Source organism: Mobula hypostoma, chromosome 26 (assembly GCF_963921235.1).
Source record: "Mobula hypostoma chromosome 26, sMobHyp1.1, whole genome shotgun sequence".
Lineage (NCBI taxonomy): Eukaryota > Metazoa > Chordata > Chondrichthyes > Myliobatiformes > Myliobatidae > Mobula > Mobula hypostoma.
The window spans coordinates 34467137-34494835 of record NC_086122.1 but is presented as its reverse complement, the minus strand read 5'-3'; the positions used below and the strand labels follow the sequence as shown (position 1 = coordinate 34494835).

Here is a 27699-nt window from a genome sequence, read left to right as displayed (position 1 = left end):
AAGATAAAACCACAATGCAATAGAGGGTAAAAGCTACTGAAAAAGTGCAATGCAGGAGAATGATAAAGTGCAAAATCATCATGAAGTAGATTGTGAGGCTAAGAGTCCATCTTATTGTATGAAGTCCTTTCTAGAGTCTGACAACAGTGGGATAGAAGCTGTCCTTGAGTCTGGTGGTACGTACTTTCAGTTTTCCTATCTTCTGCCCAGCAGGAGAGGGGAGAAGAGAGAATGCCTGGGTGGGTGGAGTCTTTGATTATGCTGGTTGCTTTGTAGAGGCTGCAAGAAGTATTGACACAGTCCACAGAGAGGAGCCTGGTTCCACTGATGTGCTGAGCTGTGTCCACAACTCTCCAAAGTTTCTTGTGGTCATGTGCAAATCATTTCCCATACCAAACCATTATGCATTTGGACAGAATGCCTTCTGTACTATCAATCAATAAAATACTGGCAAGATTCAAAGGGGACATGCTGAATTTCTTTATCTCCTGAGGAAGTAGAGGCATTAGTGAGCTTTCTTGGCCATGATGTCTACGTGGATGGATTAGGATGGGCTTCTGGTTCTGTTCACACCTAGGAATTTGAAGCTCTCAACCATATCAATCTCATCATCATTGATATAGAGAGGGACACATTAAGTGCCCCCTCCACCCCTTTCTAGAGACACTGACTAACACTTTTGTTGATATTGAGGGAAATGCTGTTGTCATGACACTGTGTCATTGAGATCTCTAGCTCCTCCTTGCACTCTGAGTCATCGTTATTTGAGACATGGCCCATAACAAAGCTCAAAGTAAATTTATTATCAATATACATGTATGTCACCATTCATTTTCTTGCAGGCATACTCACTAAATCCATTATAGAATCAGTGGAAGACCGCACTAACTTGGGTGCTCATCCAGGGTGCAAAAGACAACAAACTGCACAAATACAAAAAAGAAAGAAAGAATAATAAATAAGCAATAAATATTGAGAACATGAGAAAAAGAGTCCTTGAAAGTGAGTCCATAGGTTCAATGATGGGGCAAGTGAAGTTATGGCCTTTGATTCAAGAGCCTGAAGGTTGAGGGGTAATAGCTGTTCCTGAATCTGGTGCTGTGAGTCCTGAGACTACATGGTATCATCTTCAAACTTGTAGAAGGAGGTCGAGCAGAATCCGGCTACGCAGTCATGAGTGTACAGGAACTAATGAAAGAGGTATGATATAAAACTATGACAAGAAGATAGGAAACCTCAAAGAAAGGCTAGCTAAATTCAAGCTACGGAATTTATGATGCATGGTATTTATATGTAATTGCAAAGATTGAATAATGTATTGGACATTGTTGAAATTTGTGAGTTATGTTTAGAAATGCCAGCTATATTCATGGTCAATGTGTGGAGTTAAAGTTACTGTTCATTACAAGATTGAGATGTGTTACATGTGAATGTAGTAGCAGCCACATCAGGTTAATCAGTATCTTGTTGAACTGCCGAGTCTCGTTTATACTGTGCTGTTGTGGTTGAGTGAATGAGAAAAGTAGTAGATTAAAATTGACCCAATTTATTGGATTTTTGTTTTATATACAATAGAGTGCTGTGCCTACAGATTGCAGAATGTTATAACAGCACTGTTGTTAGCTGGTGAAGTTAACCATCAATAAAGGATATTTGGCTAGAAGAACATTTGTGGCGTTTATGAAATTCTTAGATAAACACATGGATGATAAAAATGGAGGGCAATGCAGGAGGGAGGGGTTAGCTTGATTTTAGTAGATTGTGGGTCAAAGGGCTTGTAATGTGCTGTTATGTTCTGTGTAAGATCTATCCTGTTTACTTGACTTACTCAAAAACAAGGTTGAGAAGAGCCAATGAGAGTGCGAGATCTAGTTTAAGTCAATGAGCACACACGTTTTTAACTGAGCAGGATTGTCTAAAGGTGGTTTTGCCTAGCAAACAAAAGGGACAGAATTCTGAAGTAAAAACACAAAATACCAGACATGCTGAACATGCAGGAAACAGTTGTTTCACAGGAAGCCATCTGTTCAGGACATGACTTTGCTACAACATTGGCCATCATGCATGTGAAGCTGTCAAATGATTGGTTGCAGAATGTCCCATCGTCACCATGTGGTGTCCATGAGTATTCATTCCCCTTTTACACTGGTCCAAAATTGCTGCAGGAACATTAAATCGTGTTGGAAAATAAATAGTTAAATAAGTAGTGCAAAAACAGAAATAAAAACATAGTGAGGTAGTGGATTCACTGTCCATTCAGAAATTGGATGGCAGAGGGGAAGAGGCTGTTCCTGACTCATTGAATATGCAACTTCAGGCTTCTGTACCTCCTTCCTGATGGTAACAATGAGAAGAGGGCGTGTCCTGGGTGATGGGGGTCCTTAATGATGGACGCTGCCTTTTTGAGGCATCCCTCCTTGAAGATACCCATGATGGAGCTGACTAATTTTACAACTTTCCGCAGCTTACTACAATCCTGTGCTGTAGTAACACTCCCCACTACCTCCATACCAGACAGTGATGCAGCCTGTCAGAATGTTCTCCATGGTACAACTGTAGAAATTTTCAAGAGTTTTAGGTGACATTCCAAATCTCCTCAGACTCTTAATGAGATATAGCTGCTGTCTTGCCTTCTTTATCGCTGCATTGATATGTTGGAACCAGGTTAGGTCCTCAAAGTTATTAACAGCCAGGAACTTGAAATTGCTCACTCTTTCCACCTCTGATCCTTCTTTGAGAATTGGTTCATGTTCCTTCATCTTACCCTTCCTGAAGTCCACAATCAGCTCTTAGATCTGACTGACATTGAGTGCCAGGTTGTTGCTGCAAAACCACTCCACTATCTGGTGTATCTCACTCCTGTACGCCCTCTCATCACCATCTGAGATTCAACCAACAATGATTCCATCATCAGCAAACTTATCAATGGTACTTGAGCTCTGGTTAGCCACATAGTCATAGGTGTAGAGAGAGCAGAACCGCAGGCTAAGCACACATCCCTGAGTTGTGCCAGTGTTGATTGTCAGCAAGGTGGAGATGCTATTTCCAATCCACACAGATAGTGGTCTTCCAGTTAAGAAGTTGAGGATTCAGCTGCAGAGGGAGATACAGAGGCCCAGGTTCTATAGCTTTTCGATCAGGGCTGTGGGAATGAAGGTGTTAAACGCTGAGCTGTAGTCAATAAACAGCATCCTGCCATAGGTAATTGTATTGTCCAGGTAATCCAAGACCACATGGAGAGCCAGTAAGACCTATTGTGGTAATAGGCAAATTGCAGTGGGTCCAGGTCCTTGCTGAGGCAGGATTTCATTCTAGCCATAATAAAGCTATCAAAGCACTTCATCACTGTAGGTGTGTGTGCTACTAGACGATAGTCATTAAGGCAGCTCACCTGGCTCTTCTTGGGCACTGATGTAACTGTCCTTTTGAAGCAGATGGGAAATTCTAACTGTAGCAGTGTGAGATTGAAAACGTCTGTGAACACTCCCATCGGTTAGTTGGCACAAGTTTTCAGACCCTTACCAGGTACTCCATTAGAGTCTGCCATCTTGCGAAGGTTCACCCTCCTGAGAGACAGAGATCGTAGGGTCACTGGTGCTACAGTGATGCTCCTAGATGTAGTTTTATTCTCCCTTTCAAAGCAAGCGAAAAAGGTGTTGAGCTATCTTGGAGTGAAGCGTCGCTGCCGTTCATGATGTTGGGTTTTGCTTTGTAGGAAGTAATGGCCTGCAAACTCTGCCAGGGTTGGTGTGCATCGATGTCGTTTCCAACCTCTCCCGGAACTGTTTCTTGGCTCGTGACATAGCTCTCCGCAGGTCATACCTGGTTTTCTCGTACAGACCTAGGTCACCAGTCTTAAATGCCACAGATCTAGCTGTCAGTGGCTTACAAACCTCCTGGATCATCCACAGCTTTTGATTTGAGTATACATTATATGTTCTCATAGGCACATACTCACCCACACAGGTTTTAATAAAGTCAGTTACAGCTGTGGCATGTAATAATTCAAGTAATAATTATTTAGAAATATCTTCGAGCTGGCCTCGTTAAAATCCCCCACGACGATGGAGAGGGCAACAGGGTGTGCTGTTTCATGCCTGTTGATCACATTGCTCAGATCATCTAGAGCCTGTTTGATATTGACCTGAGTTGGCATGTACACCACCACCAAAATGATCTCTGAAGTCTCCTGCAGCAGGTAAAATGGACGGCACTTTATTGCAGGTGTTCCAGGTCTGGTGAACAGAACTGGGACAGCACTGCCGTGTTTGTACACCACAAGGAACTGATCATGAAGCAAACACCCTCACCTTTGGCTTTAAAAGACTCAGCAGTCCTATCTTGGTGGTGTATTGTGAACCTGTCAATGTGAAACAGTCATCATTTCAGGCTAAGGTCCTTTATCAGGATTAGAAGGTATGGGGGAAGAAGCCAGAACACAAAGGAGGGGGGAGGCAATGAAGTACAAGCTGGCAGGTGATAGGTGAAGCCAGGTGAGGGGGAATGTGGGTGAGTAAGTGGGAGAGGAGGGAAGAATCGATAAAATGGAAGGTGGAAAAGGTAAAGGGCAGAAGAAAAAGGGATCTGATAGGAGAGGAGAGTGGATCATGGGAGAAAAGGAGGGAGGTGATAGCCAGATGAGAAGAGAAGGGGTGAGAGGGAAGCCGGAATGGGGAATGGAAGAAGGGAGAAAGGGGAGGTGGAAGAAGCTATCAGAAGTTAGGGAAATCAATGTTCATGGTGTAGGGGTGGAGGCTACCCAGATGGAAAATGAGGTGCTGCTCCCCAACCTGAGTGTGGTGTCATTGTGGCAGCAGAAGAGGCCATGGACCAATGTGTCAGAATTGGAATGAGAAGCAGAATTAAAATGGGTGGCCGCTAGAAAATTCTGCCTGCTGCGACAGATGGAGCAAAGGTGCTTGACAAAGTGATCTCCCAATGTACATCGGGTCTCACCAGCATAGAGAGGCACCGGATACAGTAGATAACCACGACAGACCAGCTGAAGAAATGTTGCCTCATCTGGAAGGACTGGTCGGCGCCCTGAATGGTGGTGAGGGAGGAGGTGATGAGGCAGGTGTAGTACAGGGATTGCCAAGAGTGAGATCAGTGGGGAGGGACGAATGGAGAAGGGGGACATACTGAAAACGATCCCCACAGAAAATGGAGAGTGGGGGAGTGGGGAAGGAAGATGCATTTAGTTTTTGGATCCCACTGAAGATGGTGGACGTTTCGGAGCATGATACGCTGGATGCAGAGGCTCATGGGTGGTAGGTTAGGACAAGGGGAACTCTATCCCTGTTAGGGCAGCGGGAAGGTGCAGTGAGGGTGGATGACCAAGAGGTAGAGGAATGCAGGTCAGGCCAGCATCAATGGTAGAGCAAGGGGAACACCTTTCTTTGAAGAAGGACATCTCAGACATTCGGGAATAGAGTATCTCATTCTGAGAACAGGTATGGTGGTGATGGAGTCACACCATTACCTTGCGTGTTCAAAATTCATTTATTATCAAAGTATACAACCTGAAATTCTTCTTCTCCAGGTGGCCATAAAACTAAAAGAGAAAAGAAAGGCAGCACGATCCTCAACCCCCAAATCCCCCCTTCCAAAACAAAAAGATGAACAACGTGGAACCTTCACATTGACCTCCAAATCCCCCTCCCTGCACAAAAAAAAAACCGGAACAGGCACATCAACCCTGAAATCTCCGTCCCTGCACAAAAAAAAATGGAACAGGCACATCGATCGCCAAATTCCCTTCCCTGCACAAAAATAACAAAATAGAACAGGCATGTCAACCCCAAATCACTCCTCCCGCACAAAAAAAAACAAAACAGAACAGGCACATCGACCCCCAAATCCCCCCCTCCCGGCACAAAGAAACGAACAAAATGCTTTACAGCTTCACAGCTCGGTCCTCAGAGTTCAATCCCGGCATCCTCTGTAAGGAGTTTGTACGATCTCCCCGTGGAATGCGTGGACTTTCTCCAGGTCCTCCAGCTTACTCCCACTGACCAAACGCAGACATTCAGATGGATGGGTTGACAGTACACCACTAAGATAGGTCTGCTGAGTCTTTCAAAGACAGAGGAGGTGGACCATGCTGCAAGGTCAACTCCTCGTGGCGTACAAATGTAGTGGTGCTGTCCCAGTCCTTTTCACCAGACCCAGAACACCTCACAATCAAGTGTCATCCATCTTATCTGCTGCGGGACATTTCAGCCATCCTCCCACCTCAGACTGTTAGACTGTCTTTCGATAGGGTGAGTCCTCGTAACTCAACAGGCCCTGATGGTGTACCTGGCAAGGCTCTGAAAACCTGTGCCAACTAACTGACTGGGGTGTTCAAAGACATTTTCAATCTCTCATTGCTACAGTCAGAAGTTCCTAGCGCTTCAAAAGTGCAACAATTATATCAGTGCCCATGAAGAGTAAGTTGAGCTGCCTCAACGACTATCGTCCAATAGCACTCACACCTTAGGGAATGAAGTGCTTTGAGAGGTTGGTTATGGCTAGAATCAACTCCTTCCTCAGCAAGGACGCAGACCCACTGCAATTTACCTAATGCCAAATTAGATCTATGGTGGATGCAATCTCATTGGCTTATGTCAGGATACTCTTACTTGACTGCAGCTCAGCATTTAACACCATCATTCCTACGGATCTGATCGAAAATCTACAAAAACTGAGCCTCTGTACCTCCTTCTGCAACTGCATCTTCGACTTCCTAATTGGAAGACCACAATCAGTGCGGATTAGAAATAAAATCTCCACCTTGTTGACAATCAACACTGGTGCACCTCAGGGATGTGTGCTTAGCCCTCTGCTCTACTCTCTCTAAACCATGACTGTGTGGTTGGGCAAGGCTCAACTGCCATCTCTATAATTGCTGATGATAGAACCATTGTTGGCAGGATCTCAGATGGTGATGAGAGGACGTACAGGAGCGAGATATACCAGCACATTTGGTGCCACAGCAAAAGCCTGGAATGAACGTCGGTAAAATCAATGAACTGATTATGGACTTCAGAAAGGGTAAGACAAGGGAACACTTATCAGTCCTCGTAGAGGGATCAGAAGTGGAAAGAGTGAGCAATATCAATTTCCTGGGTGTCAATATTTCTGAGTAACTAACCTGGGCCCAAGATATCGATGCAGCTACAAAAAAGCCATGACAATGGGCTATATTTCTTTAGGGGTTTGAGGATATTTGGTATATCACCTAAAACACTTGCAGATTTCTACAGATATACCATGGAGAGCATTCTAACTGGCTGCATCGCCATCTGATATGGGGGGGGGGGGTGGTGGTGGAATGGGTAACTACAGCACAGGATCAAAATAAGCTGCAGAAAGTGGAAAAGTTAGTCAGCTCCATCATGGGCTCTAGACTCTGTAGTATCCAGGACACCTTCAAGGAGTAATGCATCAAAAAGGTGGCGTCCATCATTAAGGACCCCCATCACCCAGGACTTGTCCCCTGCTCATTGCTACCATCAGGAAGGAAGCACAGGAGCCTGAAGGCACACACTCAGTGATTCAAGAACATCTTCTTCCCCTCTGCCACCCAATTTCTGAATGGACATTGAACCCATGAACACTACCTCGCTATAGGTAGTTTTTTCTCTATTGTGTATTTCATTGTACCGCTGCCGCAAAGTTAACACATTTCACAACATATACTGGTGATATTAAACCTGATTCTGATTAATTGAATATTGTAAATTGTCCCCTAGTTGGGTTAGGATTAAATCAGGGGTTGTTGGGGATTGCTGGGCAGTGCAGCTTGAAGAGCTGGAAGGGCCTATTCCACACTGTATCTCTAAATAAAATAAATTAATTATACATATCCTGTACTCACAACCTGCATGTTTGTAATCTGCTCTCTTGGCATAATAATAATTCTACCTGCCTCTGCAGTACATAGTCCGACCTTGTGCATAACTCCGCTCTCATTCACACACAGCTGTCACCTCCACTTTCACTATACTTCGCTCTAAATTAGAGTTATAATAATGTTTAATTATGGGATTAATTCCTGTCACTTTCAATCTAGTTTCCCTGAAGGAAATAATCTAATAACAGCCATAGCCAGCCAGAGCATTGGAGACATGGTGTAGCTGAACTAGAATTGGACTCAATTAACGGGATTGAAAGTCTTTCCCAGGATGTTAGGGTGGGACTATTAAAGGTCCTAGACTTGGAACTGAAGACACTGAGTCTGCTGTGGTGCTTGCTGGATTGGGAAGAAAATCATGTATGTTTTGTGGCTTGGAATGGTGCACTCACATGTCTTAGACCGGCGGTCGGCAACCTTTTTGCCTCTGTGGGCCAGATCGTGTATTAATGAGTGGACAGTGGGCCAGATAAATGCAATAAAAAACTTGAAATATGGGAATTATCCATTTAAATACATCTAGTTATGTTTTGCCTCAAATTAATGAATAACGCATGCTAGAAAATCATTTGTGCTTCAGGTTGCCTATCCCGAGTTAGACACTTCCGTCAGAGGCAGCTGGACTGTATATGAATTTTTAGTCATAGTCCAGTTCACTGCCGTACATGAAGATTCATGTGTGCACAGATGCAGTGAAAAATTTGCAGCTGCCTCACAGGCTCATAACATCAAATAGCAGCATTTACTAGACAAATATAAACTAAACAAAATTATACAACATTTTTACAAAAAGCGCAACTAGAACAAAAAATGAAGTGATGTTGCTATACTGAGGTAGTGATTAGGCTTTTGTGCTGGTTGGTTCAGGAACAGAATGGCTGAAGGGAAGTATTCAATTGTATTTTATTTAGAGATAATCATGGAATAGATTCCAGCCGCACTGCCCAGCAACCCCCCCATTTAACCCTTGCCTAAAAACAGGACAATTCCTTCTCTCAATTCCTCTGTCTCTGCCGCATCTGCTCTCAGGATGAGGTGTTTCATTCGAGAACTAAGGAAGTGTCCTCCTTCTTGAAAGAGAGTGGCTTCCCCTCCTCCATCATCAACTCTGCCCTCAACTGCATCTCTTCCATTTCATGCACATCTGCTCTCACCCCATCCTTCCACCACCCCACTGAGGATAGGGTTCCTCACCTACCACCCCACCACCCTCCATGTCTGGCACCTAATTCTCCGTAACTTCCACCGCCTCCAGCAGGATCCCACCGCCAAGCACATCTTTCCCTCCGCTCCCCTCCCCCACTTTCATCTTTCCGCCCTGAACGCTCCGTGTGCAACTCCCTTCTCCCTTCGTCCTCCTGGCACTTATCCTTGCAATTGGAACAATTGCTACACCTGCCCTTATACCTCCTCCCTCACTACCATTCAGGGCCCCAAACAGTTCTTCCAGGCGAGGTGACACTTCCCCTGTGAGTCTGTTGGGGTCATCTACTGCATCCGGTGCTCCCAGTGTGGTCTCCTGTATATCGGTGAGACCCAACACAGATTTGGAGACTGCTTCCCCATTTTAATTCCACTTCCCATTCCCATTCTGACATGTCAGTCCACGGCCTCCTCTACTGTCGCGATGAGGCCACACTCAGGTTAGAGGAGCAACACCTTATATTCCATCTGGGTAGCCTCCAACCTGATGAGATGAACATCGATTTCTCGAACCTCCAGTAATGCCCACCCTCCTTCACCATTCCCCATTCCCATTTCCCACTCTCACCTGATCTCCTTACCTGCCCATCGCCTCCCTCTGCTGTTCCTCTCCCTTTCCTTTCTTCCATGGCCTTCTGTCCTCTCCTATTGGATTCTCCCTCCTCCAGCTCTGTATCTCTTTCACCAATCAATTTCCCAGCTCGTTATTTCACCCCCAACCCACCATTTCACCTATCACCTTGTGGTTCTTCCTCCCCTCCCTCCACTTTCTTACTGTGACCACATCATCTTTTTTTTTCTGTCTCGATGAAGGGTCTCAGCCCAAAATGTTGACTGTATGCTTTTCCATAGATGCTGCCAGGCCTGCTGAGTTCCTCCAGTATTTGCTGTGTGTTGCAGAATGAGGGTCTTGCGTTCGAGATGGGCAGAGGACTGAACATGCAGTGTGAGGGTCTTGTGTTCAGGATGGTCAGAGGACTAAATGTGCAGTGTGAGGGTCTTGTGTTTGAGATGGTCAGAGGACTGAACGTGCAGTGTGAGGGTCTTGTGTTTGAGATGGTCAGAGGACTGAACGTGCAGTGTGAGGGTCTTGTGTTCAGGATGGTCAGAGTGCTGAACGTGCAGTGTGAGGGTCTTGTGTTCAGGGTGGTCAGAGGACTGATCGTGCAGTGTGAGGGTCTTGTGTTCAGGATGGTCTGAGGACTGAATGTGCAGTGTGAGGGTCTTGTGTTCGAGATGGATAGAGGACTGAACGTGCAGTGTGAGGGTCTTGTGTTCGAGATGGTCAGAGGACTGAACGTGCAGTGTGAGGGTCTTGTGTTCAGGGTGGTCAGAGGACTGAACGTGCAGTGTGAGGGTCTTGTGTTCAGGATGGTCTGAGGACTGAATGTGCAGTGTGAGGGTCTTGTGTTCGAGATGGTCAGAGGACTGATCGTGCAGTGTGAGGGTCTTGTGTTCGAGATGGTCAGAGTGCTGAACGTGCAGTGTGAGGGTCTTGTGTTCAGGATGGTCAGAGGACTGAACGTGCAGTGTGAGGGTCTTGTGTTCAAGATGGTCTGAGGACTGAATGTGCAGTGTGAGGGTCTTGTGTTCAGGATGGTCTGAGGACTGAACGTGCAGTGTGAGGGTCTTGTGTTCAGGGTGGTCAGAGGACTGATCGTGCAGTGTGAGGGTCTTGTGTTCAGGATGGTCTGAGGACTGAACGTGCAGTGTGAGGGTCTTGTGTTCGAGATGGATAGAGGACTGAACGTGCAGTGTGAGGGTCTTGTGTTCAGGGTGGTCAGAGGACTGATCGTGCAGTGTGAGGGTCTTGTGTTCAGGATGGTCAGAGGACTGAATGTGCAGTGTGAGGGTCTTGTGTTTGAGATGGTCAGAGGACTGAACGTGCAGTGTGAGGGTCTTGTGTTCCAGATGGTCAGAGGACTGAACGTGCAGTGTGAGGGTCTTGTGTTCAGGATGGTCAGAGGACTGAACGTGCAGTGTGAGGGTCTTGTGTTTGAGATGGTCTGAGGACTGAACGTGCAGTGTGAGGGTCTTGTGTTCAGGATGGTCTGAGGACTGAATGTGCAGTGTGAGGGTCTTGTGTTCGAGATGGTCAGAGGACTGATCGTGCAGTGTGAGGGTCTTGTGTTCGAGATGGTCAGAGTGCTGAACGTGCAGTGTGAGGGTCTTGTGTTCAGGATGGTCAGAGGACTGAACGTGCAGTGTGAGGGTCTTGTGTTTGAGATGGTCAGAGGACTGAACGTGCAGTGTGAAAATCTTGTGTTCCAGAGACAGTAATATACATAAACATCTGGTTTCACACACAGCATCGGCTGCAACAATTCCCAAAGGGAGGTGTGGTGTGAAGTGGTACGCTTATGAAACAGATTAAAAAAATGTCTCTCTTGTTTTGTAGGCCAGAAGCTATCAGTGGAGCAGTTTCTGAATAAACTACCCAAAACCGTCATCCGGGCTGGGAAGGTGTTTGACATCCAGGGAGAGATCAGAGCTCTGCTGCAGGTAACTGGGTGGCGGGGACAATCTATTTTGGCTGCTCTGTGGAAGCTTGTGTAAAATATGGTGGCAGACATTGGTGCAGTATCGTAAAACAGACTTAACAGACACAGAACGTTGGAGGAACTCAGCAAGTTAGGCAGCATCGGTGAATAAACAGTCAGCATTCCAGACCAAGATCCTTCATGTGGACTGGAAAGGAGTGGGGCAGAAGCCAGAATAAGAAGGTTGTGAGACAGGAAGGATTACAAGCTGCCAGGAGATAGATGATAAGCGTAGTGCGGTTTGGTAAATCATGGCCTATATTTCTTTGGTTGATTCCCTCCCTCAGCAGCAATGAAGGAGAGGATTCCATAATCCACGGTGACATTGAGTTTATGAGACTCAGACCAGGATTCCTGAGCCCGATCTGTGAACTACGTTCTCTTTCTGGAGATCGTGAGCCCATACAGTGAGGTGCAGATAGTTATAGTCTGTGATGCCTTCTTGTTTGGATATTCTGTACAGAGTCACTGTCTTAGCTCGCACCTGCAGTATGTCTACAACAGTTTTGTGTTACACTACCCCGTCGTAGGCTCTGGACGTTCCAAAGTTCTTTATGGCCAATTATTTCTTGCTTTTGAAGCATAGTCATTTTAATGTAGGTTATATAGATATGTAGTGGAGAGTGTATTGACTGGCTGCATCACGGCCTGCTATTGGGTACTGAATCTGGCCCGGTGCACCATGGGTAAAGCCCTCCCAACCACTGAGCATATCGACATGAAAAACTGTCGAGGGAAAGCAGCGTCCATCACCAGCGGTCCTCATCACCCAGAATATGCTCTTTTCTTGCTGCAGCCTTCAGGTAGAAGGTACAAGAGCCCCAGGACTCGCACCACCAGGTTCAAGAACAGTTACTACCTCTCAACCATCAGGCTCTTGAACAAAGAAAATAACTATACTCACTTGCCCATCCATTGAGATGTTCCCACAACCAATTCTCTTGTCTTAAGGACGCTTTATCTGATTATCTCTTGTTCTCGGTATTTATTACTCTTTATTTATATTTGCATTTGCACAATTTATTATATTTTGCACTCTGGTTGATCTTTCATTGATCCTGTTATAGTTATTATTCTGTAGATTTGCTGAGTATGACCACAGGAAAATAAATCTCAGGGCTGTATATGGTGCCATTGTATGTACTTTGATAATAATTTTACTTTAAACTTTGAACTTTACTTGCACATACATAGCTCTTACAAATAATGTAATAAGTGATTTTTTTTTTGGCTTTAGATGCAGTTTTGGTTTTAGTGACATGCAACCTGTTCCTGTCTCTCTCACGCTATGCACATTTCTCAGGAGTGGAGAAACTAGTTCCCCATTTGGTTTTTTTTGAAGTCGGTGTACATCTACCAGATCAAAGTTCAAAGTAAATTCATATTCTAGATATATACAGTATATGTCACCATATACAACACTGAGATTCATTTTCTTGTGGGCATACTCAGAAAACCCAAGAAACATAATAGAATCAAAGAAAGACCATCATAGCCTAGTGCAGGAACAGGCTCTTCATGTTTATACTGACTGTGACTGCAACCCAAACTAATCCCACCTGCCTGCACATGATCTGCGTGATCTATAACCCTCTATTTCCTGCCTCTTCCCGCGTCTATCTAAATGAGTCTTAACCACAGTTATTGTATCTGCACAGACAAGGAAAGGTTCGTTGACCCACCATGTTTATACTGACCTTGGCTACAATCCAAACATGCCTGTCTACATGAGTCTTAAACATAGTTATTGTATCTGTTTCAATCCCCTCCACTGTCAGTGCATTCCAGGCAACGGTTGTTTTACTGTCAAAGGTTAACTTAATATCAGAGAATATATACAGTACACAACCTGAAATTCTTACTCTTCACAGACATCCACAAAACAAGAAATCCCATAGAATGAATGATAGGAACACTGAAGCCCCCCTCCCCCCACCCTTTGCACTAGCAACAGCAAAAGCATCAACCCAGAAGAACTTGTCTCATGGATCTCCTATAAACTCTTCCCCCACCCGTCCCCCACACACCTTAACACTATGTTCATCAGTATTTGACATTTCCCCCTAGGATAAAGATTCTGACTATTATATTTATACCAATCACAAAGCAGTCTGCATTTACCTTCCATTGTTCTGTGATGGAAGAATAATATTTCAGGCTAATTCTTTGTCAGACAACAATTGAGTGAATGGTACGTTCGTCTCTCCGTTTTAGTTCTGGCAAGGGGTTTTCAACCTGAGATGTTAATTCAGTTTACCTTCCCATTGGTGATCTGCTGAGTGTTTCCAGTATTTTCCATTCTCATTTTAACATTAGTTTTTTTTTAACATTACACTCTCATCATTACACTCTTAGGTAGTTTCTAAGTTAAGGACATGTTCGTCACAGCTTTGTGGGCTGAAGGGCCTGTATTGTGCTGTAGGTTTTCTCTGTTTCATCTGCCTGTGTTTGATCAGTCTCCCTCTCCCTCACTGCTGCCAGAGGAAGGTGTGGACTGGACTCATTTAGAGGACTCTGCAGTTCACGTTATATGTGTTTCTGGTTTCTGGTTACTCCTTTTATATTGCTACTTCGTGTGATTGGCTCGGACTAGCTCTGCAGCACAGCCCTAAATTGAAGTGGACTGAACTGGGTATTCCTAGTCTGCTCCAGGGACTCTGTTTAATACGTTTAATATTCTGTATGTTATTCACTTGTTTTTTGCTTTTTGTGCAATTTGTTCTTATTTTTGTGTGTGTTGGGTGTTTGATGTTTCCTTTGAATGAGTTCCATGGTGTTTCTTTATTTCGTGGCTGTCTGTGGAAAGACAAATCTCAGGTTGTGTACTGCATACATACTTTGAAAATAAACGTACTTTACTTCATCCCCAATTCATATGTTCACAGCTTTATAACACCACTCCACACTCGAGAACTAAATCCAGGCAGGCACTGCCAGTGTGGTACTGAGAAAGTCAGATACTAATGAAAGCATGAACTTTCATTTGAGTTAAAAGAGTTTAAAAAAATACACGTGGACTAAGATGTTAACTGTCCTGTGCTATCACCAGTGGGATCATCAATTGATCTGCCACCTGTCTTCAGGAGTTTCGGCCCACTTATGATCAAGACTCCCTCGAGGTGGTGGGCCAGCAGTGCTAAAGCACCACCTCCCACTGATGAGCTTAAAAACTCGGCATCTGCCTCTATCAGAGTTGTTTGTCACTTCCATCCAACAGACAGTCTGCTCTTCAGGTGTCTATGCAACTACTGAAGGGTTTGCAAGATATGTATACACTGACTGACTATCTGCCCCTCTGGACGTACTTGGTCCACACCCATGCTGATCCTTTCTCTGCTGCCTCAGCTACAGCCCTGCTGGATGACTTGATCTGTCTTCTAGTGAAGCCAAGGTCACGCAGCCACTTCTGGAAAGTGAACGCAATAAACCCACAGCAGCCTACTTCGAATGGATAGCATGAGACCTTCCACCCTCTGTCTCTGCACTCTGATCTTAATTCTGCATATTTGGTTAACTTGCGCTCATGGGCTTCATCAATGTTGTTTTCCCAGGGGACTGTGAGTTCACCAATAACCAGAATTAAACCGAGGCAGACATATCTACCACGTGTAGCTGACTGACTGCTACCTTCTACTATGACTACATGTCAAAAGTAACTTTTTCACTATGAAGCCTGCTGGAACATCCTGAAGATGTATATAAATGTATTTTCATTTGATCAGTCGTCTGTGTATTTATATCGAACCATTTATATTATTTTAAATTACAGCACAAAGTAAGTCCTTCCAGCCCAACAAGCCACACCAGTCAGCAACCTGCCTATGTATCCTCAGCTAAATCACAGGTCAATTTACAATGACTAATTAACCTACCAACTGGTGTATGTTTGAAATGTGGGAGGAAACTGGAGCACCCAGAGGAAACCCACGTGCTCACGGAAAGAATGTCCAAACTTCTTACAGAGGACCCCAGGACTGAGCTCTGATCTCCACCACCCTGAGCTATAACAGCGTCGCACTCCCATAGCGCCAACGATATCACCCATGGTTCCCATTATTGGTGGGGGATTTCATGCATTTATTCTATACAGTATTTAAATCCTCCATTCCTCTCAATCAAATACTGGAGTCCAGGACATATGATTTATGTAGAAATATCCCTTCTACCATTGTAATCCCATTCACCCACCTGTCATCCCCCTCACCATAGAACCCTTAATCAGATTCCAGTAAAGTGCAATAGATTATCCAGTTTTCCTGAAAACTTCTTGTTGTCATGATTACTGGTGGTTACTGCCACCTGGTGTTCATGATCAGGTACTGAATGTAATTTGAATTGGAAATGGAATTGGCTTAAATTTGCCGAAGAGAAATCCCAAGTTGGAAGCTGGTGGTTTCCCAAGGGGATTCACTGTGGAGGGATCTGGAACAATGTCAAAGATACTGCCCTGTGTGGACATTGCACAGAGAAAAAAACTAGGAACAAAGTATGGTATAGGAATCAGTTAAAAGGGTTTTTTTTTAATTCAACACAGGACTGGGAGTATTGGTACCTCTAAAGATACGTTAAACCAGTGATTCGTACGGTCCAATATATGTTTTGTGCTTGCAGACCTCTGCAATATTCTATTGTCCTGTCCACTTTTGCAGTAACCTGTGGCTCATACACTTTGTTTTTATGTGGGTTAATTCATTCATTCTTCTGGAAGAGCAGAGCCACTTTCCTCTTGTGCAGAGATATTTAAATCATCCTTAGTGACAGGTGGAGTACCAGAAAATTAGAGGATAGCTAATGTTGTTCTGCTTTTTAAGAAAGGCTCTGAAAACTGCTTACTTACTGCCCACTACGTCGCTGGCCTTTAAACATAGAAACATAGAAAACATACAGCACAATACAGGCCCTTCAGCCCACAAAGCTGTGCCGAACACGTCCCTACCTTAGAACTACCAAGGCTTTACCCATAGTACTCTATTTTTCTAAGCTCCATGTACCCATCCAGGAGTCTCTTAAAAGACCCTATTGTTTCCGGCCCCACCACCACTGCCGGCAGCCCATTCCACGCATTCACCACTCTCTGCATAAGAAAACTTTCCCCTGACATCTCCTCTGTACCTACTTCCAAGCACCTTAAAACTGTGCCCTCTCGTGCGATCCATTTCAGCCCTGGGCAAAAGCCTCTAACTATCCACACGATCAATGCCTCTCATCATCAGGGCAACGAAGATCCTCCATCTCTGGTGGTGTTCATCATGTCAGTAGCTTCCTCTCCGTTTTCACTACTGTCAGTCACGCAATTCATGGTGGAGACTGGGGAGTACGATCACACTCAGATGTAGAATGCACACTCACTGCTGTTTCCATAACTATTTTGTTTGACCAGTCAGGGTTGTTAGCCCTGAGCTGAACCCCTGAACCTGGAGGACTGGTGGACCACTCTTAGACTGTCCTCTACCCTTTGATCTGTGTGTGACCCTACCAATAGCCAGAGCATAAAGCCCTGACCCCAGCCAGCATAGCTCACTGGATCATTAAGGCACGCAAGCCTCCAAAATACGACAAGGTTGTGGTCTTCTTGGACGTCTAAAAATAAAGCAGGAAATTACAGGCCAGTGAGCCTGACCTCAGCAGTAGGAAAATTTCTGCAAGTTATTCTGAGGGACTTGATATGTGAGTATTTGGATAGATGTTGGCTGATTAGTGATACGCAGTGTGGCTTAGTGCGTGGAAAGTTATATCTAACCAATCTTTTCCAGGAAGGTACCAGGAAAGTTGATGAAGGTAAGGCAGTGGATGTTGTCTACATGGACTTTAGCAAGGCATTTGACAAGGTCCTGCATGGTCAAGAAGGTTCAGTTGTTTGGCATTTGAGATGAGGTAGTAAATTGGATTTAACATTGGCTTTGTGGAAGAAGCCAGAGAGTGGTAGTGGATAGTTGCCCTCTGACTGGAGGCCTGTGACTAGTGGAGTATTACAAGGTCAGTGCAAGGTTTGTTGTTGTTTGGCATATAATCTGAATGATAAAGTGGTTAGCTACATAGATTAGCAAGATTGCAGATGAATGAGCTGGTGCATGCGAGCTTGATTTCAACATTTAAAAGAAGTTTCGATAGGCACATGGATGGCAGGGGTAGAGGGCTATAGTCCTGGTGCAGATTGATGGGAGTAGTCAGTTTAAATAATTCAGCATGGTCTAGATGGGCTGAAGGGCCTGTTTCAGTAATGTACTTTTCTATGACTCTAAGAACTTGGATAGTCTGCAAGTCCTGCATGTTGTAGAACATGGATCATGGGTTGGGTTGAAGATCAGGAAATTGAGCAGCATGGGATGGGAGTGGATATACTCTACGTGGGCCACTGTGGCCCAGTGAGGAGTTAAAATGTTGTTCAAATGTTGGGGATTCTCTAGCAAACTACGGTGGGGGGGGGGGGAGATCTGAAGAATATATTAAAATTTTATAGTTACCTATAAGAGATGTTAAATGCCACAGCAATGGTTTGGGCAAACCAACTCCTCTCTAGTTTACACTGAGGGTCACCAAGTATATGTTATGAAAATCTGCTTCAAGGGGAGGGAAGTTCAAGTCTGATATCCAGACATGTATTAAGCATCATCAGACACTTGGTCACCCTGTGTGTAACCAGGTTAAACACAGACAGGATCTGGAAGCCATTTCGTGTCTTACAGTAATCTGAAACAGTCGGGTTTTGATAATTTACTGCTGAAAATCATTTCAGTATGCCCCAGAGTTTGTGTGCCATACTATCTGCAGAGTGTGAATGACTTGGAGATTACAGATACTAGAATCAAGAGTAAAGCGCAGTCTGCTGGAGGAACTGAGCAGGCCAAACAGTATCCATGGAAACAGGTTGACGATCACCGTTCAGAGCCAGAATCAGGTTTAATATCACCGGCATGTGTCGTGAAATTTGTCAACTTTGCTGCAGCAATACAATGCGATACATGATAATATGGTAAAAAACCTGTGAATTGCAGTATAGAAACAAAATAGTTAAATTAAATGAAATAAGTAGTGCAAAAACAGAAATTTAAAAAAGTGGTGAAGTTCATGGGTTCATTATCCATTCAGAAATTGAATGGAAGAGAGGAAGAAGCTGTTCCTAAATTATTGAGTATGTGCCTCCTTCTTGATGGTAACGATGAGAAGAGGGCATGTCTCTGGTTGAGAGTCAACATAAACATTGACTGTGCAGGGTTTTGCTCCAAAATAGTGACTATTCCACTGCCTCTGCAGATGCTGTCTGACCCACCAGTTTCCTCTAGCATTTAGTTTTTTTTTGGCCAAATGTGAATGACATTGTCTTAACAGGTTTCAGCCACTGTACTGTCGAGCTGACACTCATGCAGGGAAGTGAAACACCCTGTAGTCCAGGGGTTCCCAACACAGAGTCCACAGAGCCCTTGGTTAGTGGTAGGGGTCCGGGCATAAAAATGGTTGGGAACCCCTGCTGTGGACAACACGTTATTCCCAACAGCTCTCCCAGTTTACCAAGGTTTACAGAATATCTCTCCGGTCATTCACAAGGCTCTGAGCAACAACAGTTTCTTATCTAAATTATTTATTTTTTTCCTTTTTGTTTTCTTTGAAGGTTCCTCCCAAAGCAGCAGATGAGTCCATGACGCTAATCGAAACTCCCTGTCTCCAGGCACTGAAGGACAGGTACAGGGCTCATTAATAAAGGGTCAGGGAAAGGTTAGTCTGTTTCAATGAGGTGGCAAAGAGTAAGTTGTATCAGGGAGTTACGGACTGCAAAGATTTGGAATTTATGGACTGACCAACATTGCCACGCAGCAAGTATAAGTTGGCATGTACAATGGATTCTGGTTAATTGGGACATATCAGAACCAGTACATTTTGGCCCAGATAAGCAGCTGCCCTAATTAGCTAAAATTTCATGGAAATAATCTAAAAAGTATAAAAAGACAAGCTGAGTAACAAATTATATATTTAAATGAAATACAACAAATTAAAACACTAACAGTAATACCACAGTACTATGAAACTGTATATTAGTTCCTAATAGTTATCAACAGAGGAATTTATCAAGTGTACACGATGAACAAAATCATCATAGACACCTAGTGCAGATAATGGACCGCCTTCATACAATGCTTTCGATAAATTCATCCTCCAAGTCTTTACCTTCACTGCAACATTCAAGATGATTGTTGTTGATACCTTCAAATTCTTCATAGTTCCTAATTTGAAGTAGTGAAATCACTTCATTTTTACTCTGGCATTTCCAAGCCTGAATGCTTGAAACCGCAGCAAGCAAAACTGCTCGGAATCATCTTAGTGCTTATTCCTTGCCGATTATCAGTGACAAAAATTACTGCTTTTTGTACACAAACAACTGATGCTATTTAAAAACTGTTCAATCTTAAGCACGGTGTAGCATCTAATGGCCACACAAGTGTGTGTGACTGACACAAATTAGAACCTGTTTGGCTACAGTCTCCTGCCCCAATTATGCAGCATAGTGTCCCCAAATAAACAAAGGGAATACCAGCTATTTTCTCAATCAGTTTTTGTTCTTGAAGAGTTGCCCCAAATAAGTGGCTGCCCCAATTAACCAATGGCCCAATTAACTAGGATGGTGTGTTAAACATGCCCAGGGCGTAGTGCAAATGCCAAATTGGAAGTCACGCAAAAGAAAATGGCATCCTTACTGTCATTGGTTCCCTTTAGGAAGTGTTTAAACACACCCTGTGGGCTTCATTGACTGCTCCTTACCAGGCCAGTAGCAGCGATGGTGTTCATGTGCTGACCCATAGCAATTAGATTTGCACTGCTGAGGTGCGAATGTTGGGTGGGGTGGGGTGGGAAGGGAGCTGCCAGAAACAGAGGTGGGAGGTTGTAGCTGGTGACTGGTGTACTGGTAATCAGAGAGAGATCCTCTAGTGTGGAGCAGAGTGATGCACAGAGTGGCAAGGGTGCTCACAGGCACACCTATTGGCAGAGGCATGGGCACCATGGGCTGGAGCCCTTGTGACTGCAGTTTCTGTTCAGACGGCGCTGACAATCAAGTTTTGTGCAGAGGATCATTTTTAACAAATGACATTGCTGCCCTGTGGAAACTTTAAAATTATGGGACATGGTTCTGTTCTCCTTGTTGAATCAACAGTTAATTTTGGAGTTTGTACATTACTGTGCAAAAGTCTTAGGCATGTATACAAGGCTAAGGCTAAGAGTTTTGCACAGTACGGTAAGCTGTATTTTATATCATTCCCTGTGTGGGTTAATTTTAATTTGATTTGAAGCACATGGTGAAAAGACCACCATCTCCATTTGTCCGTGAAACAGCAATATCTGTGAGTTTTAAGTTTTTGTTAATATTGGTAAATATTTAATAGATTCAGTTGAGGGATACAGTACTGTGCACCCTAGGCACCCTAACTATATATATGTGTCTAAGGCTTTCGCACAGTACTGCATACTGTATCACAAGATTTTGACCAAATTGCTATTAACTAATTAACATGATCTACCCATGCCAATGTTCTCTTTAACTGCATAAAGTACAGCAGGTAAATTAACTCCGTATCAGGGGGAACTAAGACAGGAAGCGCTTTTTAAAATTACCTGGAGGGCAAACCTTCAAAAGGAAATGGGCACAAACGTTTCAAACTGTGTCTTGAGTGCTATTTGCACATAAACTGTAATTAAATTTCTCAGCTTGTTAATATATTATGTATTTAACTAATATAGTGAGGCTTAATCGGAAAAATTTACATTGTATCTGGTTACAAATGTAATCAGTTACATTTTACATTCATGGTCCAAAAGATATTCAAGTAGATCGACTCACATAGATCTTAGCCCGAAACAAAATATTATTGTAGATCCCAGTGCCCTTGCCATTGCGTTCCCTTTCCCAGCAGCCCAGTAAAAATGTTTCACTGGAAGCTGTTTCTCTTAATCCTATCAGAACTATTCCTGCACCTTGGCCAGTATCCATTTCATACACACATATCGTTAGAGCATAGTACAGGCCCTTCAGCCCACAATGTTATTCTCAAGACCAATCTAACCCTTCACTCCTACATATCCCTCCATTTTTCTACCATCCACATGCCTAGCTAAGAGTTTCTTAAATGCCCCTAAGGTAACTGCCTCTAACACCTCCCTGACAGCACATTCCATGCACCTATCATTTTGGGTAAAACCTTGTGTTATTTCCTAATCCTGTCAGAATCACAAAGCAATTTTCTGGTCGTCACAGGCTGGAGTTCAGGGCGGGAACTCTCCCAATGCCAAGGAATGTCTCCACCCTCAGGATCAAGTCAGAGAATGGAGAGAAGACATACATCATTAAAATGTTTTTCTCTGAGACAATTGGAGACCTTCGTGCTCACCTAGACCAGAGCAGGTAACAGTTCGGCAATGTGGAACCTTGGAGTCTCTGCTTCCTTTCTCATCTACCTGGTTGCCTTTAGTGACTATTATATAAGAACACCCAAATCTCTTTGTAGTTCATCAGTTCCCAGTCAAACATCAGTTTAGTCATGTGCACCCTTCTTCTTACCCTACTGAGGTGGATAATTTACATGTGGTTACCCTTTGCAGCATCTGGGAAGCTCATGCCCACTTTCTCAATCAATCTCACCCTGGAGCCTCCCTACATCTCTTTGGCAATCCATGCTGCATCCACAAATTTCAAAATATTACATTCAGTTCCCCCATCCAAACTGATGATATGTACTGTGAGTTGCTGGGGCCCATGCTCTCATCTCCCCACTAGCTAGTGCCTGCACCCGGAAAAGCACCCTTTATTTTGTGTCAGTCAATCTATTGCTAATACATTACTCCCAATAATTTTGCACATCATCCTTTTCTGTAAGACTTTATCAAAAGTTTCTCTGAAAATCCAAGTACACATCTACTGGTTCATTTTACCAGCTGCTTCTTCAAAAATCCTCCACTATCTCAGTTTCAGGAATCCATTTTGCCATTGTCTAATCCTGCTGATATTTTCTCAGTGTCCCTTTTCTCATTATTTTGTAATACCTCTTAGTATTTTCCCTTAACAATGTAAAGCTAACTGGTCTGTACTTGCCTGATTTCTCACTCCCTTCTTTTCGAAACCATGGGGTTACATTTACTGCCTTTCCGTCTGTAGGAAATGATAATCCACGCAACCAGTTTAGACCCTGACTGACCAAAGTTTCTCAGCAGAACCTTTCCTACGTTGTTGGTACTTACTTGAAACATGACCACAGGATCCCCCTCCCCACTCCAAGTTCCTGAGAGTGCATCCAACTGATGAAACCACAAATCCATGCACCATGTCCCATTCGTTTCCAGTGGAACTAGTGGAACTTCTCCTTTCCCTCCATCAGTCCATCTCTCACTTTCCTGACAATCGAGAGACTTTTAAAGCAACACACACAAAAAATACTGGAGGAATTCTGCAATTCAGACAGTATCTATGGAAATGAATAAACATTTGATGTTTCAGGCCGAGACCCTTCTTCGAGACTGGAAAGGAAGGGGGAAGATGCCAGAATAAGAAGGTGGGGGAGGGAGAGGAAGGAGGATAGTTAGAAGGTGATAGGTGAAGTCAGGTGAGTAGGAAAGGTAAAGGATTGGAGAGGAAGGAAGCTGATAGGACAGGAGAGTGAACATTAGGGGAAAAAGAAGGAGGAGGGGACCCAGGGGGAGGTGGTAGGCAGTTGAAAAGAAGTAAGAGGTCAGAGTAGGGAATAGAAGAGGAGGGGAAGGGGAGGGATTTTTTTCTACCCAAAGGAGAAATTGATATTCATGCCATCAGGTTGCAGGCTACCGAGACGGAACATAAGGTGTTGCTCCTTCAACTTGAGGGGGGCTTTATCGTGGCACAAGAGGAGGCTATGAACTGACATGGTGAATTGGAATTAAAATATTTGGCTGCTGGGGAAGTTTTACTTTTGGCGGATGGAGTGCAGGTGCTCGAGACTTTTAAACCTAGAATCAATTGGATGGGTAGAGCTACTTGACTATTTTTATAGCTATAGAGATATAGAGCACAGAAATAGGCCATTCAGCCCATCTCGTGAAAACCAACCATCTACTCTAATCCCATGTAGTAACTTCTAGTCCATAGCCTTCTGTGTCCTGGTTATTCAAGTACTTACCCATAACCGTCCTAAATGTGGTGCCTCCACTACCCATCAGATTGTGTATTCCAGACTACAACCATCCTCTCGAAGAAACGATGGTTCCCCAGATCTTCCTTTCACCTTTTACCCCCTTGCCTTCTAATATTTGACATCTCTGACATGAGATAAAGATTCCTGTTATATAGCCTGACTGTGTTATTTTGTCTACTTCAGTCAGGTCTAGGCAATCTCCACTGCTCCAAGGAGAACAAACCATCCCATCTAGTCTCTCCTTAGAATTGAAAAGTTCCATCCCAAAAACACTCGATGAATCTTCCCTGCTCCTCGCTGGTGCTTTTGCGTGCTCAATGGGTTTGAATGCTGAGAAGTTTCTATTCTGTGTGCTAGAGTTTGAAGATTCTACCTGGCGATTGATATTTTGCAGGGGAGAGCAGCAGTCTGCTTATGACATCATCAGTACCTTCCCCCAGAAAGTCTACAGTGACCAGAGCAAGACGCTGATGGAGTACGGACTGGTACCAAATGCCACACTCATCCTGCGACCACAAAGGTTCCAGATCCTCATCCAACAGCAAGAAGCAGTCACTCCTTGCAAGGAATAACTTTCTGGAATGAAGTCCTCTTGTCCAGACAAGGATGATTTAACAAGCTGGTAGAAGAAGCCAGCACTCTACCCACAAATACTGAGTGGAGATCATAGCAACTAAATCCAGTGTGTGTGGCTAAGGAGAATCTCCAAAGTATGTTATCAGAAGTCAGCTGTAAATGATAGATACATTATTATTTCCCAGTGCAGAGATTTACCAGCCATCAGGAGCAATGTTAGATATCCAAACTAGCCAATCACTTGATTATCTGCATTGGTAGTTCCCTGATGATACTACCGGGCATTGGCCCATGTGAAGATCCCCTATTTCCCCATCAAAAATGTACAGAATACAGATCTCTAACTTACCAAAATCCTCAACCTGCCTAGCCTGGTGGGAAGCAGTCCACCTCCAGGCAGTTTGAATGCTCTGATCCTCACTTTAAACCCAGCAATGGACTCATCCCTCACTGACTACCTGCAGTTCCTCTTTAAATTCAGGAGTTGTCAGACAGCAAATGCTGAAATAAATTTTGTATGGCATTTAACTGTGACTAAAACACATACAATGGATACTGTCCTATTTTGTAAAAGCGATAAATAACCAAAAAGGAAATGATGATTGAGGAAATGTTTAGTAACAGCTGGGAAAGTTCACTCATTGAGTTCTCGAAAAACTTCTCATTTTATCCCGGTGCTTTCTGTAAGGAGTTTGTACATTCTCTCCGTGACTGTGTTGGTTTCCTCCAGGTGCTCTGGTTTCCTCTCGCAGTCCAAAGACGTACCGATTGGTAGGTTAATCAGTCATTTGTAAATTGTCCTGTGATTAGGCGAGGGTTAAATCTGGATTTGCTGGTGCCGTGGCTCGAAGGGTCAGAGTGCCTATTCCACACTACATCTCAATAAAGAAATAACAGAGTTCAATCCAATATGGCAGGTCAGAGATCCCACTTAAAGGGACAAATCCAGAGGAAAAATACACATGTTTGAATAAGAATAGGAGATGCCAGGATTCTGCAGAACCAAATTTTAATGAAGGATCTTTGACTTGAAAGATTTTTCTTTTTTGCTGCCTGACTTGTTGAGCATTGCCTGGATCTTCTGTTTTTAACTCAGCTTTGCAGCATCTGCATATTCAACTTTAAGTTTCATGTCACCTGACTGTACGTGTATACAACTAAACAAAACAAAGTTCCTCCAGATCATACAACATATATCACATACAGCACATAAACCAAAATATTGTACTATAAGTAAGTTAATAGAATATGTTTCAAAGTGCAGGTAAACAGTAAGCAGCTCGCTGTCCTAGTGATGAGATCTCGGTGGTAGGCACTCATCTCAGATACTAGGCTCACAACACAACTCAGCTGAAAGCTGCATGCTCCATCCATTGAATCATAGCTTCTTCCTTTGGAGAGCAATCCAATTAGTCTCATTCAGCTTTTTTTTAAACTCCTCATCTCTACGATATTTTAAAGTTGTTAATCCAGGTCTCTAAAGCTATTTTTTGACCTGTACTCACCAACCTACTAGGCAATGCATTCGAAATCCCAACCACCGATTACATTGAGATTTTGCATTGAAATAAAATAATCTGCAGGTGCTGGCAATCAAAATGTCAACAAAATGCTCAGCAAGTCGAGTAGCGTCAACAAGAAGAAAACAGTTAAGATTTCTGGTTGAGGAAAACAAGTTAGTTTTAAGTTGCAGAGAGGATGAAGGAAGGAGTGATATGATGAAGGGAATAGTTGTGAAGGATGGGCCACAATTGCCATGGCAATAAATAGTTGATGGATCTATCTATTTGATAAGTTAGGAAACAGGAAAGATATTTTTCTTTGAGAGCTGGGTGCGTTTGTAACTCTTTCTGAAGGAGAATTGGAAGCGGTATCGATGTAAAAACAGCAAATTTCAGAAACAATTTCAGTATATCCAGGGATATCCTTCAGCCCTTGAGAGGCTGGACAAACCGGGGTTGTTTTCTCTGGAGAACTGGAGGCTGAGGGGAGATCCGATACAGGTTTATATGACTTATGAGAGGCATCGATAGAGTAGATAGGGAGTATTCTTCCCAGGTAGAAATGTCTGATACCAGAGGGCATGCATTGAAGGTGAGGGGGGTAGGTTCAAAGGGGATGTGAGGGGAAAGTCTTTTATTCAGAGAGAATGCGTTGCCTGGGATGGTGGTAGAGGCAAACACATTAGAGTCTTTTATGAGGCATTTAGATAGGCACATGAATATGAGGAAGATGGAGCGATATGGACATTGTGTTGGTAGGAGGGATTAGTTTTGGGGAGTTTTTAGCTGGTTCGGACATTGTGGACCGAAGGGCCTGATCCTGTACAACATTCTGTGTTCTGTCCCCTGAACTATCTGAATGAACCATTCTCACCTGTTCCTGTACAACATTCTGTGTTCTGTCCCCTGAACTATCTGAGTGAACCATTCTCACCTGTTCCTGTACAACATTCTGTGTTCTGTCCCCTGAACTATCTGAATGAACCATTCTCACCTGTTCCCCTGCAACATTCTGTGTTCTGTCCCCTGAACTATCTGAGTGAACCATTCTCACCTGTTCCTGTACAACATTCTGTGTTCTGTCCCCTGAACTATCTGAGTGAACCATTCTCACCTGTTCCTGTACAACATTCTGTGTTCTGTCCCCTGAACTATCTGAGTGAACCATTCTCACCTGTTCCTGTACAACATTCTGTGTTCTGTCCCCTGAACTATCTGAGTGAACCATTCTCACCTCCCATGTCTTTCTCCCCCTAAACTGTGACGTGGAGAATGAGGCGCAATGTTGCAGTTGGGCTTGAAGTGATATAGTCTAGTAAACCTGCTTACATTTTTTACGGTGTATTTTTACTCAATGGATTTGTATATAGAGCCAGCATTTGTGATGATTCTGGACAAGCAGGGCATGTATCTGTTTGAATTTAGAAGAGCAAAAGAGCCTTTGATTGCAACATAACATCTGGAATACAGACAATCTGGATGTGGAGAGGATAGTCTGTCTTGTAGGAGGAATCAATGCTGTAAAACAATAAAACATGAAAACTTCCTAGGGAGGGAGGGAGGGGTGAATACTTTTTATGGGCCCTCTATATTTGGGATTTAATGTAATAAAATCTAATTTTCAGGGACATTTTTTTTCTGCCTGGTCAGCCTGGGAATCCACTTCTCAAACCTCTACATGCTATAGCACCAAGTCTGCTTCCCTTCATGGTAAAATCACTCTTTTCCACATTTTAACAAAAATATATTATCTCATACTTACCACCTCTGAATGCCAGTAACATATAGTCCATTACCCGCTATATATTATCCCATAAAGATTTCTTTGAGTT

At 43.7% G+C, this 27699-nt stretch overlaps 1 protein-coding gene across 2 annotated transcripts in view; it reads left to right on the top strand.

Moving 5' to 3' along the window:
- Window positions 1-27351, top strand: part of ubxn11 (UBX domain protein 11) — an 83316-nt gene extending 55965 nt beyond the window's left edge. Inside the window, exons 11-14 of one of the 2 annotated variants that reach the window (XM_063033588.1) lie at window positions 11499-11602; window positions 19250-19320; window positions 21884-22030; window positions 24184-27351. In XM_063033588.1, coding sequence (XP_062889658.1) covers window positions 11499-11602; window positions 19250-19320; window positions 21884-22030; window positions 24184-24361 — 500 coding nt within the window. In that variant the 3' untranslated portion in view covers window positions 24362-27351. The remainder of the gene's footprint in view (window positions 1-11498; window positions 11603-19249; window positions 19321-21883; window positions 22031-24183) is intronic. The other variant, XM_063033589.1, reaches the window with a different exon arrangement.
- The last annotated feature ends 348 nt before the right edge of the window (window positions 27352-27699 follow it).